The sequence below is a fragment of the Mauremys reevesii genome, linkage group 1 (assembly GCF_016161935.1).
Source record: "Mauremys reevesii isolate NIE-2019 linkage group 1, ASM1616193v1, whole genome shotgun sequence".
NCBI classification, from domain to species: Eukaryota; Metazoa; Chordata; order Testudines; family Geoemydidae; genus Mauremys; species Mauremys reevesii.
Genome location: NC_052623.1, coordinates 254,246,749 through 254,264,246, shown reverse-complemented (window position 1 = coordinate 254,264,246; position 17,498 = coordinate 254,246,749). Strand labels below are relative to the sequence as shown.

Here is a 17,498-nt window from a genome sequence, read left to right as displayed (position 1 = left end):
CACTGCAGAAGGTGTGTAACATTTTTAAACCTATTAACGAGAAGATAATAAATGAAATACCAACAGCTGTAGAAAATAATAATTTACAGTGCAATGAGAAATTGCAGTCACCTGATAATTATCAGTGCTGGGTTATAGCAGAGCCATACTGATAGGGAATTATAGATTTTTTTTTCAATGTGAAGGTTTTTACATGGCAGAATCACTGTGTTATCTTTTCTGAGTGTGAACAAAAAGCACATAAATCTAATGTTTATTTTCCACTTCAAAAAATAGAGTATAAATCCAAATATAAAGGGCTCTAATATAGTTATTTTTAACACTTTACCCAAGGCTGTACTGGCATTGCCACTTAAAAGCATTATTTTCAGAGGCATGCAGCTTGGTGCCATTTGGAAGCTTGAAACTTTTGCAGAGTCTGCATTACAAACTTAATTCTCCTTCATCCAACAAAGCTTTGGTATTGCAGAAAGCTCAAAAGCTTCCACCAACAGTAAAAGATATTGCCTCACCCATCTTGAGGAAAGTAGCTTTTGTATCCAGATACTAGGCGCATCAAGAGCATGAGAAGAAATGCATGTAGATGATAATGTACTCTCCCTCACATCATAGGCTTGCCTTTCAACTATTGAGCTGGAGAGAAAGCTATGAGGCAGTTTCCCTTACCTGGTTGCAAACATTGCTCTCAAGGATGAGAAGGTTGCTGCATCTTCTTTCAAAGCCTTTAATTCATTTCGCAGTTTGGTCATGGTTTCAGTCACCATTGATTTTTCATTCTCATATTTATTCTTCAGATTGGCCAGTGCCACTTCAGCTGTCTGAAAAAGAGAGTGATATATGCTTCTGAGAAAGGAATTTGCTAACAACTAAGAGGCAAGGTTATGATTTCATTTCTGACTTCCACCTTCATTCACAAGTTAATGCACCATGAAACCAGTGATATACCTGAGATACATTGATGATACTTTAATCCTCTGGACAGACGACCTAAACTCCCTCACAGATTTCCACCACAACTTCAACAACCACCACACTCTCTCTAGAACATTCCCACACCAGCATCAACCTCCTGGACACCACAATCAGCTTCAACAATGGAACTCTACAGTCAACTATATATAAGAAATCCATGGATCACCACAGTTACTTTCGTAGATCCAGTAACCACCCCAAACGCACCATGAAATCTGTTGGCAGGTGTTATTTGTCTTGTTGTTGGGATGGAGGGGAAAGAAGGTTCACTATGGAGGCTTCAGTTGCAACTCCATAGTTATAGGTGAGTTCTATTTTGCATGTAAACCAGAAATTCAATCTTTGTTTTGTACATGAAGTACAGTGTATCCTCCCCAAACTTACAGCATTTACTGAGTATAACATGAATTTTCTAAGAATTTACAAGTGTATCCATTAATTAATTTGAGAGTTAAGACTAATTAAAATTTGATCCTTTAGGAAATGTAGTATCTCCATCAGTTTTTTCTTTGTCTCAAATGATTTTAAGAAAGGAATAATGCAGTCACTTCAAATTTTCCAGATAGTTAAAATTAACTGACATTTGTGTATAGGCCATTGTGATAGACCCAGGCCAGTTGGGTACAGCAGAATAGCAGAAGGCAGATATACTGGCCACTGGATTAATAGTCTTCTGTTCCCTGACTGACCAAAGCAGGGGCTGCTCCAGGCTAATGAGAACACCTGACTCTAATTAACCTGCAAAGAGTCAGGTGAGGCTATTAAGCTAATGTCACCACCTGACTCTAATTAAGGCCCCTCTGATACTATAAAAAGGGCTCACTCCAGTCAGGCAGAAGAGAGCCAGGGAGCCAGAGGAGAGGAAGTGTGGCTGAAAGGCTGGTTAATGAAGACACCCTCAAACCATCAGTAAGGGAGCCCTAAGGTAAGGGTGAAGAAGGGAGAAGCAGGAGACCTGTGGGGAAACGGCCCAGGGAAAATGTAGCAACTCCGGCAGTGAAAGGTTGGCTGCCAACAGCTGCTACCATTAGGGTCCCTGGTCTGGAGCCCGGAGTAGAGGGCGGGCCCGGGTTCCCCCCAACCCACCACTACAGGAACATCTCCTGGGAGGGGAAGTCAGGTCCCTGTCAGGACAGGAGGCTAAACTGTTCTGAAATAAGCCCCCAGGGACGATAGAGACTGTGGGAGTTCTCTCACCAACCTCCTTGCTGGCCTATGATGAAAAGGGCTCAGTAGACTGTAACCCTGGCCCTAGAGAGAGAAGGGCTACGTGGAGGGTCACAGTGAGCCACTGAGGCTAGCATAAATCACCTAGAAGCGCAGGACCCATGGGGACAAGGTCAGAGCTCTGCCACAGCCATATTTGAAGAAATCAAGTTGTAATTACATTATTAATGACTGTTGTATCTACTTGTTTGGCGGTAGTGGTTCAGTGATATGAGGGAGACGGGACACATGTCAAGAGTTGTCACCTGCAGATTACTTAGCCCAATAGTCACTGTCGTTTAAAGATGCCACGGGTGCCTTACGGAGGCGTTTGTAGTGACTCCATAGTTAAGGCTGAGTTCTGTTTTGTACTTAAAAGCAGGAATCCAAACTTCTTTGCTTTGTATGAACAATACTGCATATCCTCCCCAAATTTACCACACTTCTTGTTTGAGTATAGAATGTGTCTTCTAAGAGTTTACAAGTACAGCTGCTGATTTGTTTAGGAATCAAAGTGATGTAAAGTAATTTAGTATCTGGTGCTAGACTTTGCCCTTCCCCACCCCCAATGATCTCAGTAATGGAATAACACACTTCCCATACACAATAACTTCCCATAGAGTTAGCACTCAGAGAAAATGTGCGCATTGACTGCATTTTAATAATTTATTTTTGGATTAATGGTAATTTTTCCTATTCTTGATAACTGAAAGTCTCAATACAGCGTTGTACTACTGAGAACTCTACAAAGAAAAGCCCTTTTTCAAAATGTCTGCTATCTTCCACGGTTCTCAATAGGACAGGAACTATGACACTCACCCGTTGGTGGCCATTTTGAGGAAGGTCTGTCTCTCTCTCTCCCTCATTGTTCACAATGATACTGAGTATCTCTACCTCCACACAGCACAGGGGACTAACCCTCGTCCTATAGGGAATTTGGGGCCTTAGTCTCATTGAGAACAATGGGAGATGATTGCCATTTTGAGAGGGACAATATAAACATTCCTCTAGAACCTTACAAGTTGATAATGTAGATTTCAAGGAAACATCTATCTGGTAAATCATGGCTGTGTTAATTTCCTCTGAGCTGGTACAAAAATATTTTAGAGAACAGTTACCGCTCATTCCTGAACTGTCTCCCACTGCCACTGCCCATCTAGGATACACACTGTCAGACTTAAAATACAGTCTGTACTCCTCTGCTACAGCTGACGTGATTTCTCAAGGATCTTTTTCTTTGGTGCCACAGTGCTAACAAATTGTACAACAGATACATGGATATGGCATTCAGTATGTCATGTCCTGTTTTGATATTGCTGCCGACAGTGCTGCAACATTCCACCCCAGAACAACTGTGTTTCTTTGCTGGTTGAAGCGATCCCAACATTTAGTTTGTATTTCAGTTTAAATTTGTAAACCATTTTAGGACCATACAGGGCAAAAAGAAATGTATAAATGTAAATTATTATAACTACTCCTGAATTCCCATCAAAAATGAGTCAATGCACCAAAACCTTCAGGTCTTTCTCTTCTCAATACACTGTAGTCTAAAAGAGTAGGTATATAACAAAATTAAAAACTGAAAATCCTCCTGGAGGTCCCCAGTGAGCTTCCTCTGCTCCACACAAGCTTTTACATGTAAAATTATGTAGTCTAAGGCAACTCTTCTCAAAGTCATCTTCAAACATAAGCGAGTACAAGCGCACCAAAGGCAAAGCAAACAAAATCAAGAAAAATACAGCTAGGCAAGATAATAGAAAACAAATTCCTCTATCAAAAACCTGCAGATATACCTAAATGGCTTCCAAAGGAATAGGGCAGAGCATCTGTACATGCATACGTTTGCACTGCCTGTCTCAACTCTTCCCCCCAGTCTATCAATATTATAGAAGGACTCTTTTTCTGTTCCAAATTCAATCTCTCAAAAGTTGTGGCCTTAAAACTATAGCCCACACGCAAGCTTTGCTTTGTTTACTCTTTTTCAGTTTAGATATTTCAAGTTTCAAGACAACTTTACACATTTAGAAATGTCTTGCCACTTGCTTTATGGTAACAGTGTGTGAAACAAAACAAATGAGCGATACTTGTTACTGAAAAAAATGAAAAATGCTAAAATGGTAAGTACTTCATTTTTTACACATAAAAAAGCAAAACAGTGGGCCTGCTATTTTAGTTATGGAAAATACATAGCACTTTGAGGAGTACTTAGTATCATGATCTACATTTGCATTCAAAGTACAAAATCTCCATTTTACTATATCTGCCTAACTCCAGGCTTTTGGCTTAAGGCTCAGGGGGATATTTTAGGTCCTCAAGTAATTCCTGCAATGTCTCAGGACTTGAGGAGACACCCCAGTTGTCAAAGATAGAAGCATCATGGCTGCAGCCAGCACATATGTAAAATGGATACTGAATAGACTAGAGGGGACTAGAGAGTCCTACTGTTCACCATATTTGCCTGCAGTAGGGGATTTTATTTAATGTATGTATTTATTTTTAATTAATTTAAAGGAAATTCTCAGACTGTTGAATTTCCCCATTGTAGGCAGGTTTATTTTATTTTCTACATGTTATTTGAAACCAAAAATCAGAACCATTATTGATGTGAGCCTTATGGTTAGTATAATTACTTTACTATTGCTTTAGATTTTTAAGATTCTATGTTTTGCTCCCAAACTAGTGTTGATACAGCAAGTGAAGCGCTGAATAAATGTATGCATAAAATAAAAAGAAGAAAGTGAACTAACAAAAGGTATGTTCATCATCATAACCTTGGTCAAACTGCTTGATCCCATTTTCACCACCCTTTTTCTGTTTTTTTTGTCTGGATATTTTAGGTTTCAAGGTCTTTGAGGCAGACACTGTCCTCCTCTAAGTTAGTATATTTTTTTTTAGCATAATGGGACTCTAATCCTGTTTGGTGCTTTTGAGGGCTACTGTAATATGAGCAAAGAGGACTGTAAGTTCCTTGATTGTTTTCCTTCAGTCAGATAAGCATAATTCAAGTTAAGAGGCAGTACTGTACCTTTTTTTTTTCAGGAGCTACTGGTTATAATGCCAACTTAGCAGAAAATGTTAGTGAAACACTTCATTGTACTGTTTCTTTTAGCAACACGATGCAGTTTTCTTTTTCAGAATGAAGTTACAGTGCTACTTGGCGGCCACTAGATAGCACCCATGTTTCCTAGGTTTACTGTGTAATGTCATTACCTAAGCAATATCCAAACCATAATCCTGCATTTTGTTTCTAAGGAGCCTTTCCTTTTGTTGAATGATGGTAAGAAGAGAGTAATATGCTCTTCTTAAATAGGTATGTTTTCCTAAACACACTAACTCTTTGGCATTAATTTAATGCCTCTTTTTTAGTATTATGCCCACTGTTCCTCACCAGAAGATGTTATCGAAAAAGCAAAATTATTCATTGCTGTGACTGTTTACTTGTAAAATTACATACTTGTATTGAAGATCCCATGAAGCATGCTGTATTTCGAAACATAAACAAAGTCATTTAACCCTTTTGTACTTTTCAGTGTGTTTCTTTATGAAAAATCAAATAAAAATTAATCACAACAACAATAATAATTAATAATAATAAACAATAGGCATTTTTTTAAAACAGTGATGCCATTTCTAAAAAGGATTTTAGACATTATTTAGAATACCAAGGCCAATGTAGCAAGAATCAAAGAGGCCAGGGATGTGATGGGTCTCGACTGCTTTCTTGGACAGAAAGGGTGAGAATATGCGCTGACCTTTCTAAAAGCACAGCACAGTATTTGCAACCCAGAAGGAGGTGGGCCTATGGTGGCTTTGTGCCATTGTCTCCTCCCAATCCCAGGCAGCCCTGTGGCCCCTGGCATAACATAGACAGTCCTAGGAGACTGTCTGAGGGTGTGTCTTGAGTGTCACCCCTAACTTGACTCCCATCCACACACAAAAATCTCTAGCTTGAGTTAAGTGGTACTTTAAGCTTGAGCTAGGAGATAGCTGGCCCGTTAGTGGGGTGGGTTGAAGCTTGAGCTCATAATGCAGTGAAGATGCAACAGCTCAAGTTATAACTCATCATCAGCTAATCCAATCACTCCGGGCTGCTAATCAAATGATTCCATGTAACTCTGCTGTCTGTTGCTTTGCAGTGTGGTTGTTCTGAGCTACACTAGCTCCAGTGCAGTAAAGAGAACATATTAACTTGAGCTAACTGTTTTACTTAAGACAGGCCCTAAGTTACCACAGCCTTCCCAGGCTGCTATATGGGCTGCAGGGCTGCCTGGAATCTTCTCAGCTCTGAGCACTGCAGCCCCAGCAGCCCCCCAACCACACACCCCCGGGTCCTCTGAGCGCAGCCTCAGGACTCTCTTCTGGGGTTCTGTGCTGGGGAATCCTCCCCTGGTTGGGTCTGAGGCTTTTACCTCTGCCCTTTTACCTAGATCAAAGGGCCTAGAGCAGGGGCAGGCAATGTATGGCACGCGTGCCGAAGGCGGTACGTGAGCTGATTTTCAGTGGCACTCACACTGCCCGGGTCCTGGCCATCGGTCCAGGGGGCTCTGAATTTTAATTTAATTATTTTTAAATGAAGCTTCTTAAACATTTTAAAAGCCTTATTTACTTAACATACAACAATAGTTTAGTTATATATTATAGACTTATAGAAAGAGACTTTCTAAAAATGTTAAAATGTGTTACTGGCACGTGAAACCTTAAATTAGAGTGAATAAATGAAGACTCGGCACACCACTTCTGAAAGGTTGCCAACCCCTGGCCTAGAGCAAGGGTGTATCTCAGTTACACCACATCTACATTGACAATATACCTGTATTAGGATGGGGTTATTCGTGCTCAGACACTATAGTGATAAGGACCTAGATTAATAGTTAGATCAGGGGTCGGCAACCTTTCAGAAGCGGTGTGCCAAGTCTTCATTTATTCGCTCTAATTTAAGGTTCCGCGTGCCGGTCATACGTTTTAATGTTTTTTAGAAGATCTCTCTGTAAGTCTATATATTATATAACTAAACTAGTGTTGTATTGTAAAATAATAAAGGTTTTCAAAATATTTAAGAAGCTTCATTTAAAATGAAATTAAAATGTTGATCTTACACCGCCGGCCCACTCAGCCCACTGCTGGTCTGGGGTTCTGTTTACCTAGGTCGGCAGCAGGCTGAGTGAGGCCTGCGGCCGGGACCCCGGCTGGCAAGGGTCCAGCAGCCAGAACCCCAGAGTGGCAGCGGACTGTGCGGGGCTGGCGGCCGGGACCCCAGACCGGCAGTGGACTGAGCGGCTCAGCCCACTGCCACTCAGGGGTTCCATCCGCCGTCTCCTGCCAGCTGGGATCCTGGCTGCCGGACCCGCTCAGCCTGCTGCCAGTCTGGTGTCCTGGCCCTCCCCACATACAGTGGGTACCTACCTTCTCCCTGGTTCTGGCCCATTCTCTTCCTCTCTCTGCACTGAGCTGAGGGTGGGAGTGCACTGAGCACAGGGGGGGGGGGGGGTCTGGGCAGGAGCTAGAATGAGGGTTGGGGGGGGGGGTCAGGGTGTGTGGGCACTACCTGGGCAGCTCTCCCTGACAGGATCCCTCCAGAGACCTCCCCACCCTAACTGCCCCCTGACCCCCTTTCTTGCTCCCCCCACTGACTGCTGCCCTGACCCCTATCCACCCCCCCCCCCTGACAGACCCCAAGACTCCCCCCCCCCCCAACCCCCCTCCGAGACTGAGGAGTTAGATTATTGTTGGTGAAGCATGACATGGAAATAAAGCTGATCGGCTTTCAAGTATTAGGATGAGTTTGCAAAGTTAGCAATTAAGAGACATCTTTTTACTTGCAAACTGAGCACAATCGACTGGAGTCATTGAGAAACAGACACAGAACCCCACATTTTTTTTTTCACACATTTTTTTTTCAGGCAGAGTTTGCACACCTTAAAACACATAACATAAAGATCCATAGTTCTCTCTTTTCTTTAGTGTGTGTTAATATATGTATAAAAAAAAAAAAAAAAATAAAAATCACTGGAACAACACAGTACAAGCACAGTTACTTTAACTTGGAATCTTTAGTGTTGTATTTCCTGACCTCTGGGTGATTTTACATTTTCAGCCTATCATCATTTATATTATAGCAGTGACCTAATCAGGATTGAGACTCATTGTCTCTGAACTAACACAGATGATGGAAAAGCCCTCAAGAGTTTACAGTCTATGGCCTTGATCCTGCAAACACTTGAACACATGTTTGAGGATAAGTAGTTCTATGGATGTCAGTGGAACTACACCTGCTTAAAGTTAAGTACAAGTACATTGTAGTTGGGCCTGGGACTTAGCTCATCCCCATACTAAAGTAGCCTTGATTAGCCTTGGGTGAAACTCAGGGATTTCACCACTAAAATTAAGAAAAAATGCTCTGCTGCTGCTAAGACACCCCCACCTCAGGAATGCACCTAACAAGAGTTCTAACACCAAGGGTTGTAAAGTAGAGACACCCAGGCGCTGGGAAGTTTAGGGAGGATACAGAAAACCCCCAACAAATGGGGAAATAGATAAGATAAGCTCTGACCAGCGAATTTATGCTGACAATCTGCACAAACAAAAGGAGGTCATAAATAAGATACAATTTGGGCATGAAAGATAAAATGTAAAGAGCAGGGAGAAGAAAACATAGGTGCCAGTGCATGATTGGTTAAATGTTGTTACCTAAGGGTGTTGAATAATGTAATAGGTTTAGTAAATTTGAAGGATGGATCTAGTTTTACCTATATAATGTAAATGAAAAACAATGCTCTTTGGGAACCATCTCCGGCCTGCAGTTCAACATCAAGCTGCTAGAACTCTGACCCCCTTGCATGACCATGATGTGCAGAGGCAGCACCAGCATCCCCAGATGAGTGGATCCTGACTGGCCATCGGGTGAAATTTGTCTATATTTTGGGAGTGGTGAGCATAATAGCTTTGCTTGGCAGATGTATTTTGTGTGTGTTGCTAATAAATAGATGTTTAGAGCACAGCTGTGTAAGGCTCTTTCACTGGGAAAATGTTACGCAGACCTGTATAGCCCAGAGCCCCATGGGAAAGGGGGGGTACTTAAATTGACCAGGTTTACCCTGAGCTCCATGGGTAAGGGTATGTGCTTTACAACCCGAGCTCTCTGTAGGGAAAGGGTGGGGGTACCAAAATTAACCAGTTCATGCCTTGAGCCCTTGGCAGGGTATAGGCAGGGTGCCCTAGATTTTTGCAGAGAACACCGTGCATAATCGTTTGCAAGACTGGTGCCTAAAGATACAAAAGCAAAGGGTTGGCGATAGGGGTATAACACAAATAAATGAACATGGTGATTGACATTTTACATTTAACATACAATGCACCTTATTCTCGTCTTACTATACAATATCAAGAATAGACCTGGTCACAAAATTAAAAGAAAATTTGAGACAAATTTTCAAATCTTTATTTCATTTTTGAAAATTTTTTAATCTCCTTTTTATCATTTTCAAAATAATTTTTAAAAGTGGTGTTTTTGATCAGCTTTTTCCCAAAGTGATACATATTTTTTTTAAAAGTCAGTATTTCTTATTTTAGAAAAGACAGACAAAAAATTTCAATGGCAATAAAATGGCATTTCTGAAAAACAAATATTGGAAAAATTCCAACCCACTCAAAATCAGGAGTAATTGCATTTAAGTCAATAGAGTTTTACTGATGTAAAACCAGTATAGAAAGGAAAACCAGACCCATTATATCTGGCCAGGTGACTGCAGTGACAAACTAGTATCCAAATTGGATAAGAGATTTGCATACCCAAGAGAGTTGTGTGATCCACTCATTCGTATTAAATTATCAGACATTGTTCAATAATCAGAAGGGTCTACAATTTTGCTGATTATTTTGCTTTGCAGAAATAAATGTTTTCCCCTACCTAGAGTGCGTGGGTTATTGCTGCCATTTAACTACTGTTGACTATAAAGGGATCAATCACTGAATTTGTTTAGCAGAGAGCACCCACCGTTGTTAGGATAGCACAAAACATTGTAGTCTAATGGTTACAGCTGGAGAATGGGAGTCAGGAGGCCTGGATTCTAATCCTGACCCACGTCATGTCTTTGGTGGAATCACTTAGCCTTTCTATGCCTCAGTATCCCCACCTGTAAAATGGGGTAATGATACACACATTTGTAAAGTGTTTTGAGATCTTTGGCTGTGTAACTGCAATGAATTTTTTTTTTAATTCCCAAGCACCCTGGAGTTGCATACTGCCTCAAGGCTACGGCACATTATGTTACCATTTGGAAGACCCAGGTTTGGTTGTGGCCTTCAAAACCTGATTTTTTCTCAAATCAGGAGACCCACTAGGGAGCCATGTTAGGGCTCGGCTCTAGCTGTGCCTTTCTTACTGCCCTTCTCCTTCTCCTGTAGGCTGATCCAGAGGTGAAAGTAACCTGGTACAGACTGGTACACCATGCTGGACTGGACTGGCTTACCCAGGCTGGTGATTTAAAGGACCCAGGGGTACCTGCAGCAGCCAGGGCCCTTTAAATCACCTCCTGAGCCCCACTGCCGAAGCCCTGGGATAGTGGTAGCAGGGCTCAGGTGGTCCTTTAAAGGGCCGGGTCTCCCTGCAGCAGCCGGAGCCCCTGGCCATTTAAAGCCCCATGGTAGCCCTGCTTCTGCTACCCTGGCAGCTGGGCTCGGGTGGTGATTTAAAGGGCCTGGGGCTCCTGCTGCTGCAGGGAGACCCAGGTCCTTTAAAGCGCCGCCTGAGCCTTGCTGCCACTACCCTGGGGTAGCGGCAGCAGGGCTCCTGTGGGGATGTAAAGGGCCCAGGACTGCCCACCACCGGAACCCCAGGCCTTTTAAAGTGCCGCCTGAGCCCAGCTGCTGGAGCACTGGTAGCTCTGCAGCTGGTAGCTCTGGGCATAGGCACTGACTCTGTGGGTGCTCTGGGGCTGGAGCCCCACAGGGAAAAATTGGTGGGTGCAACTCCCCTCCCCCCCCACAGCTCACCTCCACCTCCGGCTCCTCCCCTGAGCACTCCTCCGCTTCTCCCGCTAGCTCTCAGTGCTTGCCACTGCAAAACTGCTGTTTTGTGGCAGAAAGCGCTGGGAGGGAGGGGGGAACAGGGGGAATGCGGCACGATCGGGGAAGAGGCAGGGCCAGGCCAGGGATGGGGGAAGGGGTCCAATAGGCGCAGGGATGGGGGGAGTTGGGGTGGGGACTTTGGGAAGGGATTGGAATGGGGGCAGGGGTGGAGTCGGGGCAGGGCCAGAGGCGAGGGAGGGGGTTGAGCACCATTGGCGCCAGGAAAAGTTGGCACCTATGGCTCCAGGGGTTATTTAAAGGCATCCTCCTCTTCTGGTTTAGGCTATGCCTCTTCCAGTTGAGGCCACACCCCTGCTGACGACTCCGGCATACCAGTAAGTCCTTTAACTTACTCTCACCCTGGGCTGATCCATGTAATGACATTGAGGTCTCAAACTCTGCAGCAAGTCACTCACTCTGCCCATCCTTTAGGACAAGGTTGGGTGCTGTAAAAAGACTATGCAGAAAGATTGCAGGGAGTTAAACAAGAAAACCCTCAGCCTCATTGTGACTGACTGGAAAGATGGTCAGCTGATTCTTCAATGTCTATCACAATACCTGCTGAAAGGCACATAAATCAGCTATGAAAATACTGATCCCCACAAACTGACAGCATTGCTACTCACTTACCTGTTTGTTGGCTTTCAACACTGCCCTCAGGGTTGCTATCTGCTCCCGTTTTGTACTCAGCAGGGACTTCAGTTTCAGTATTTCTTCCATTAAGGCCTCCTTGTCCTTATCAATCATGGGCACCAATTCACGTGCTGCCGCACGCTGGCGTGACAGCTGCAGTGACCGATCTACAGCCTTCTGCAGGTGCTTGATTTGGTCCCGTATTATTGCATTTAGGTTGTAGATATTCATTGGCTCTTTGCGTATGTCACTGGTGTCAGAGACTGGAGAGGAAGGAGGGGCCGTGATGACAGGAGAAATCGTAGGTGTCTTGGTTGGACTTTGTTCTTTGCCAGCCTCTATGCTCTCTTTCGAAACATGCTCAGTTGGGGTCCTGGCTTCTACCGGGGATGCCGTTCCTCTTCTGGTGAGCCGTGGAGACAGGAGTCCCCTAGGATCATCAGGTCCCTTCAGGCTCCCACTACGAGTGACTCTACTTTGCCTGTAATAGTCCAACATGACCCTATTGGGAGTTTCATTATTACACAAACATACATGGTGATAGAGCTGAGCCAGCTCTTCACTAAATGTCACCAGCTCATCCTGGGCTGTGTTGAGGGTATTATGGTTTTCATTCGCTACGCTTGTCATCCTTTGCAACTCTTTTTCTATGTGAACCATTTTCTCGTAACTTTCCTTAGTTGATTTTTCCAGGTTCGTCACCTGCTCATCATACCTCTGGATCCTGCTCTCATACTTCGCCTTTTCTTCGGTGTATGTTTCCACACATTTATTGTATTTCTCCTTTAAGGCCTTTATCTCAGCTTTAAGGTCAATCACTTCTGTCACGGCCACTTTGTATTTACACTCTAGGATCTCCAGGCCATTGATGTCTACTTCATAGTCATGAGTTTCCTCGCTGGAGTCTCGGCCCTTCTCACAGTCCAGCTCTACTTTCAGCTCCTTGTTGCTCTGCAGTCCCCTCATGGCGTTGACGTGCTCTGTGAGCCTGTGGACCCGCTCATGTTGCTCAGTCAGGGCTCCCTTTGTGTGTTCTAGCTGCGTCTGGGACTCCTGAAGGTTGGCCAGGAGAATAGCCTTTTCTCTCTCCACCTGGAGTGATATAATAAAGAATATTAACATTTGAGAAGGGAATTAAACTAAGAGACCTAGACCCATAGGCCATGAAGCCTATGCCATGGCCCAACTTTTTGGCCAAGCCAAACCTCAGCGGTGCTGTGACCACGTGTGCCAGGTCACAATGCCACTCGCTCAAATTTGTCCTGGCCTCCTCTCTGTCATGACGGAGAGGCTGCTGGGACAAACATGAGTGGGACAAACCTCTTCACCAGGTTGCAGCATGATTTGCTCAAATTTGGAGGAGGTAGGTGGATGGGGTCACAGGCCAGGAGGGTCATGTTGATGGTGGGGTGCCAGAGAGGGGAAGAGAAGGGTCAGGAGGGGGGCAGGGATCTATTCCCCCCCCACACACACACACACTTTAAATGGTGCTCTGCAGCCCCTGTATAGGCCAGTTCTCAATCTTCATGTGCTGGTCACCAAACATTGCCAATAGCATTTTCCCCCCGCAACCATGTAACCTAGTTGAGGTTTCAAAGCACTTGAGGAAATTTAGACACACCAGCCATTAATTTTAAAATTAAATTGTAGGTACACATATAAATCTCCTAGAGAGTCTGAAAATCTCAACTCCCCCTCCCATTTGCAGTAGTCTAATGACAGGTGGTCATTATTTCTTATTATTAGTGCTTATTTCATCAAGAGCTACCCACTTCCCTAGCAATTCTGCTTAGCTATCTAAATTGACAGTGACTGGTTTCTCATTAAATATCAGATTTATCCCAAAATATGTTCTCTGAATTTTAAACAACCACCACACATTATTCAGCCTACTTCATGATATAATGCATCATAATGATACATATACATTTCTCCCCTAAGCGTAGAAATTAATGTAGGAGTTTCTGTGAAAAACTCTGCCATTCTTTCACCATCATTATTTATTTATTTATTTGGATTTTTACCAACAATTATGAAAAGCACCCTATCAGTGCTCTTGGGTATCCCTGACAATCTTTAAAAAATACATTAAACAGATGCATAAATTCTCCCAGCTCAAATGAAGTAATGCAGCAACAACATAAATAGAAATAGAAATTACAGCACACACATAATCCCCAGACGTGCACTCCACCACTATGTACCCCCACTTGGCACTCATCTCCTCAAAGACATGGGAGAAAACATGGTCCTTGCAGCACACCCTGGGGACTAAAACTGGCTCTGTTACAAACCTGGAGGTGGACACAGATGGTGTCAATCAAAAGGCAGCAATCTGTATGTGTGCTATAAAGTTTTGGGGCCACATCATCTCCTGCCTGGGAGAAGGAAAGCAGGGGCTGAGCTGCCATTGGCTCTGAGCTATATTAATTCTGTCCTAGCTTTCCACAGAGAAATCTGGAGGTTAAAAAGGAGATGGTGCCATGGAGAATGGCCATTCCTCCAGTGGTTTAATACAGAACGTCTCAAAGCAAGGGAACCAGGTTAATTGTTAGTAGTTTGGTCTCTTCAGATGCAGATTGTCATACATAAAAAAACCCAGAAAATTTAAAGTTTCCCATGTGTCTTTGTCCAGATCAGAACTGGTGATGCAATGGAAGGTAAAAGACTGTGGGTCTATCCTTGCTCCCCATGGTTTCAATGGGTGTTTTTGACAGTAATTTCAATATGTGCAGGATTAGAGTGTGGGTTGTGAGCAGGTTAGATTTAATTGTGAATAACTCTGTGTGCTCTTTGGTAGCCACTGTTGCGTCTTCCCAGCTCTCTATTTATATATTTGGAGAAAAATGCCAATTCCATCTTCGTTTTATGGGAAACAGAATTACTAAATCAGAGCTTCCTGTTTCTAAAAGCCTTTTAAAAAGCATTTCCCCCAATAGGTATCTCCCCAACCAATATCTGGGAAAGTCAAATCAGTCTCTGCAAAATTTATATGGGGAAAAAAGGCTTTTAAAGACTTTATAAAAAAGAATATTAATATCATTAATGTTCATTCAGTGTTCTAAAGTGAAGTTCAGACTCTCCTATAGCTAGAAATTCTGCATTTCCCAATTTAAAGGGTTAAGTGCATGATGGATGGTTTATGTCTGTTTTTAAAACCTGGCCTCTGTTTTTGCACCTGTAGTCAGCAGCAGACACAAAATTGTAGGTGGAAAAATAGAAGCCATTTGAAAGCCTCTTTAAAACTCTTAATTCTTTTGTGTGCAGGTGGAAGAGAGACTCAGTATCCACTGAGTACTTAAGCAGAAAAATTGGGGCCAAATTGTATTACCGTTTTCCTCATATTTGTGTTACAACACAAACAGCACATCCACTTCCTCAGACATACAGAACTGCATTTCTGTCAGAGTTTAGTCCCCACTGGAATCTAAAGCTACTGAAGAGGTTAGTCTAATTCCATGGCTGTAGCAGGGACTTCTTCAGTTCAGTCTTGGGCTCTGCCACTGCCTCAGTTTCCCCCGTTAATCAGACTTCACACTGCGAGTGTTTTCACTCTAGCCTTCCCTTTTATGACCGTCTGGTTTATTAAAAAAACAACAGTTTACAATAACACAGATCTTTCAACCAGCCTTCTTAGCTGGCTCACACCCTTCTAGTCTAATGCCTGCTGAGACTTTCTTCCTAGCAGCATAGGCGGTGGGTGGAGGTGGTATTTGTTACTCAGCTTCCTGGGTTCATCAGTAATCTTTCTGGAGTCCAGGAAGATTACTGATGAACCCAGGAAGCTGAATAGCAGATACCACCTCCTCAGCCACCCCGGAACCTGCATGGAGCATAATAAAGCAAAACCTTCGCATGCCAAACCCCACAACCAGGGGTCTGGAAGCTGCAGCAGTGGACTATTATACCTGCCACCCATGCCTAGCAGGCTTCTGCTTCCTGCAAGTCTCTCTCTCCTCAGCCTAGTTTTCACTGACTCTCCACTCTTTAATGGAACACTGGTGTAGCCCAGTGGGCTAGCTTACCTTTTCTGCTTTGCATTATATTCTGCTTTATTATATTCAGCAGTAATGCAAGGAGCCTACAGGCTTGTATCCTGTAAGACATTGGTTTCAGCAGTTAGCATGAGACTTGCGGTCTACAAACTTTGGCATAGATAAACTTAGGTAACCCATAAGTTTTGGGGAACTGGGAGTAGAATGTAAGGGGGAATTTTGTCCATAATGACATCAGCCAACCATAGCAACATGAACTAACACCAGCTTCTGGAATGTTTTGGACGGAACATCCAACTGCAAGACTGCCATGGCAACGAATTGACGTATATGATAATGGGGTGAAATCATAAATATATTAACCTATAGAAAAAGGATACGGTAAAGGGAGGAAATACAAATAAGGAAGAGGGGAGAAACCCCTACTGAATATGCATTAGACATGGTAACGTCAGCAGAACATATTATAAAAGTGGGAGGGAGAGAGATGTAGCCCTTGGGAGGGGCCAGAATGATGGCCATTGGTGAAGATGAGGAAGGTGACGGTGATGAGGAAGATAATAGCTAACATTTCAGGTTGTTCTGCAAGGGATGGTGTAAGTATGGATGTTCAGATGTACTTTTGTATTATCTCTGTCTACTGAGTTAGAGCATGTGTGACTTTGCTAAATATTACTAGATTATGTATTTGTAAATACAGAAGAGTTACTATAGTGTGAGTGTTACACCTGTGCACATTGGGGTTCCCAACTATATAATAATTTTAGTAATACTGGACCTGATCTTGGGACAAGAACCTGTCTACCCTGAAAGTGATAACTGGGAGTTTTTATTCATAATCTATAGATCAGGATCAGGCTATACTCCCGTCTACTCTCTCCTCTCTCTCTCTCTGACTGAACTGATGAGGCATCATCATCCTCTCTAGGGCAGGCCTCGTTCTTGCTGCTCACTCTCCACCACACCACACCTATTCATTCATTTCATCTGGCAAGGTGGGCTACACCCTGGCACAGATGAGGCTGAATATCAATCTATGTGCCAGTTTTTTCCTGCCTGTGATGAATAAACTGAAAAATATGGATATATATACATAAGAAGAGAAGAAAAAAAAGTAGTGCTAGCTACAGCATGAACATTAGGAGAAGTCCTTGAATTTGGCAGCTAACAGTGGATTCTACTGATACAGATGGGCTGATGGCTGGGGGAGGAGGGGTGTGAGGCGTGTGTGGAGCCCTGGTGGAGCCCAAGCACCCCCCCCAGGCCAGAGGCAGAGAGGAAGTATAAGAGCTTAATCCCAGAGCTCACTCAAGAGGCAGCTGCTGGAGAGGCTGGAGGAGAGGCGCTAGGTGTGAGATAGGATGACTTTTTTTGATTTTATTCTGATTTGGGGGTTTTTTTTATATAGGCTCCTATTACCCCCCACCCCCGTCCTGATTTTTCACATTTGCTGTCTGGTCACCCTACATCTGGCCCAGCTCCCACCAGGGAGACTCCAGCAACCAGTGGTGGACCTGGAGACTGGCCTGACACTCAACGTGGACCAGCATGTGGGAGAGTCGCTGAGCCACTCCAAGGATCCAATGGTGATTGACCCCCCTGAGGACACCACCTTGACCCAGGTAC

The 17,498-nt window shown here is 43.6% G+C and overlaps 1 protein-coding gene across 25 annotated transcripts in view; it reads right to left on the bottom strand.

Annotated features, from left to right (window-relative positions):
• Window positions 1–17,498, bottom strand: part of BICD1 (BICD cargo adaptor 1) — a 392,914-nt gene that overhangs the window by 163,085 nt on the left and 212,331 nt on the right. For all 25 annotated transcript variants that reach the window (XR_005582691.1, XM_039480665.1, XM_039480746.1 and 22 more), the window contains exons 5-6: window positions 11,875–12,969; window positions 667–818 (exon numbers count right to left, since the gene is read on the bottom strand). Coding sequence is in view for 24 of the 25 variants with exons in the window: in XM_039480665.1 (XP_039336599.1) it covers window positions 667–818; window positions 11,875–12,969 (1,247 nt within the window). In the remaining variant the exon portion in view is untranslated. The remainder of the gene's footprint in view (window positions 1–666; window positions 819–11,874; window positions 12,970–17,498) is intronic.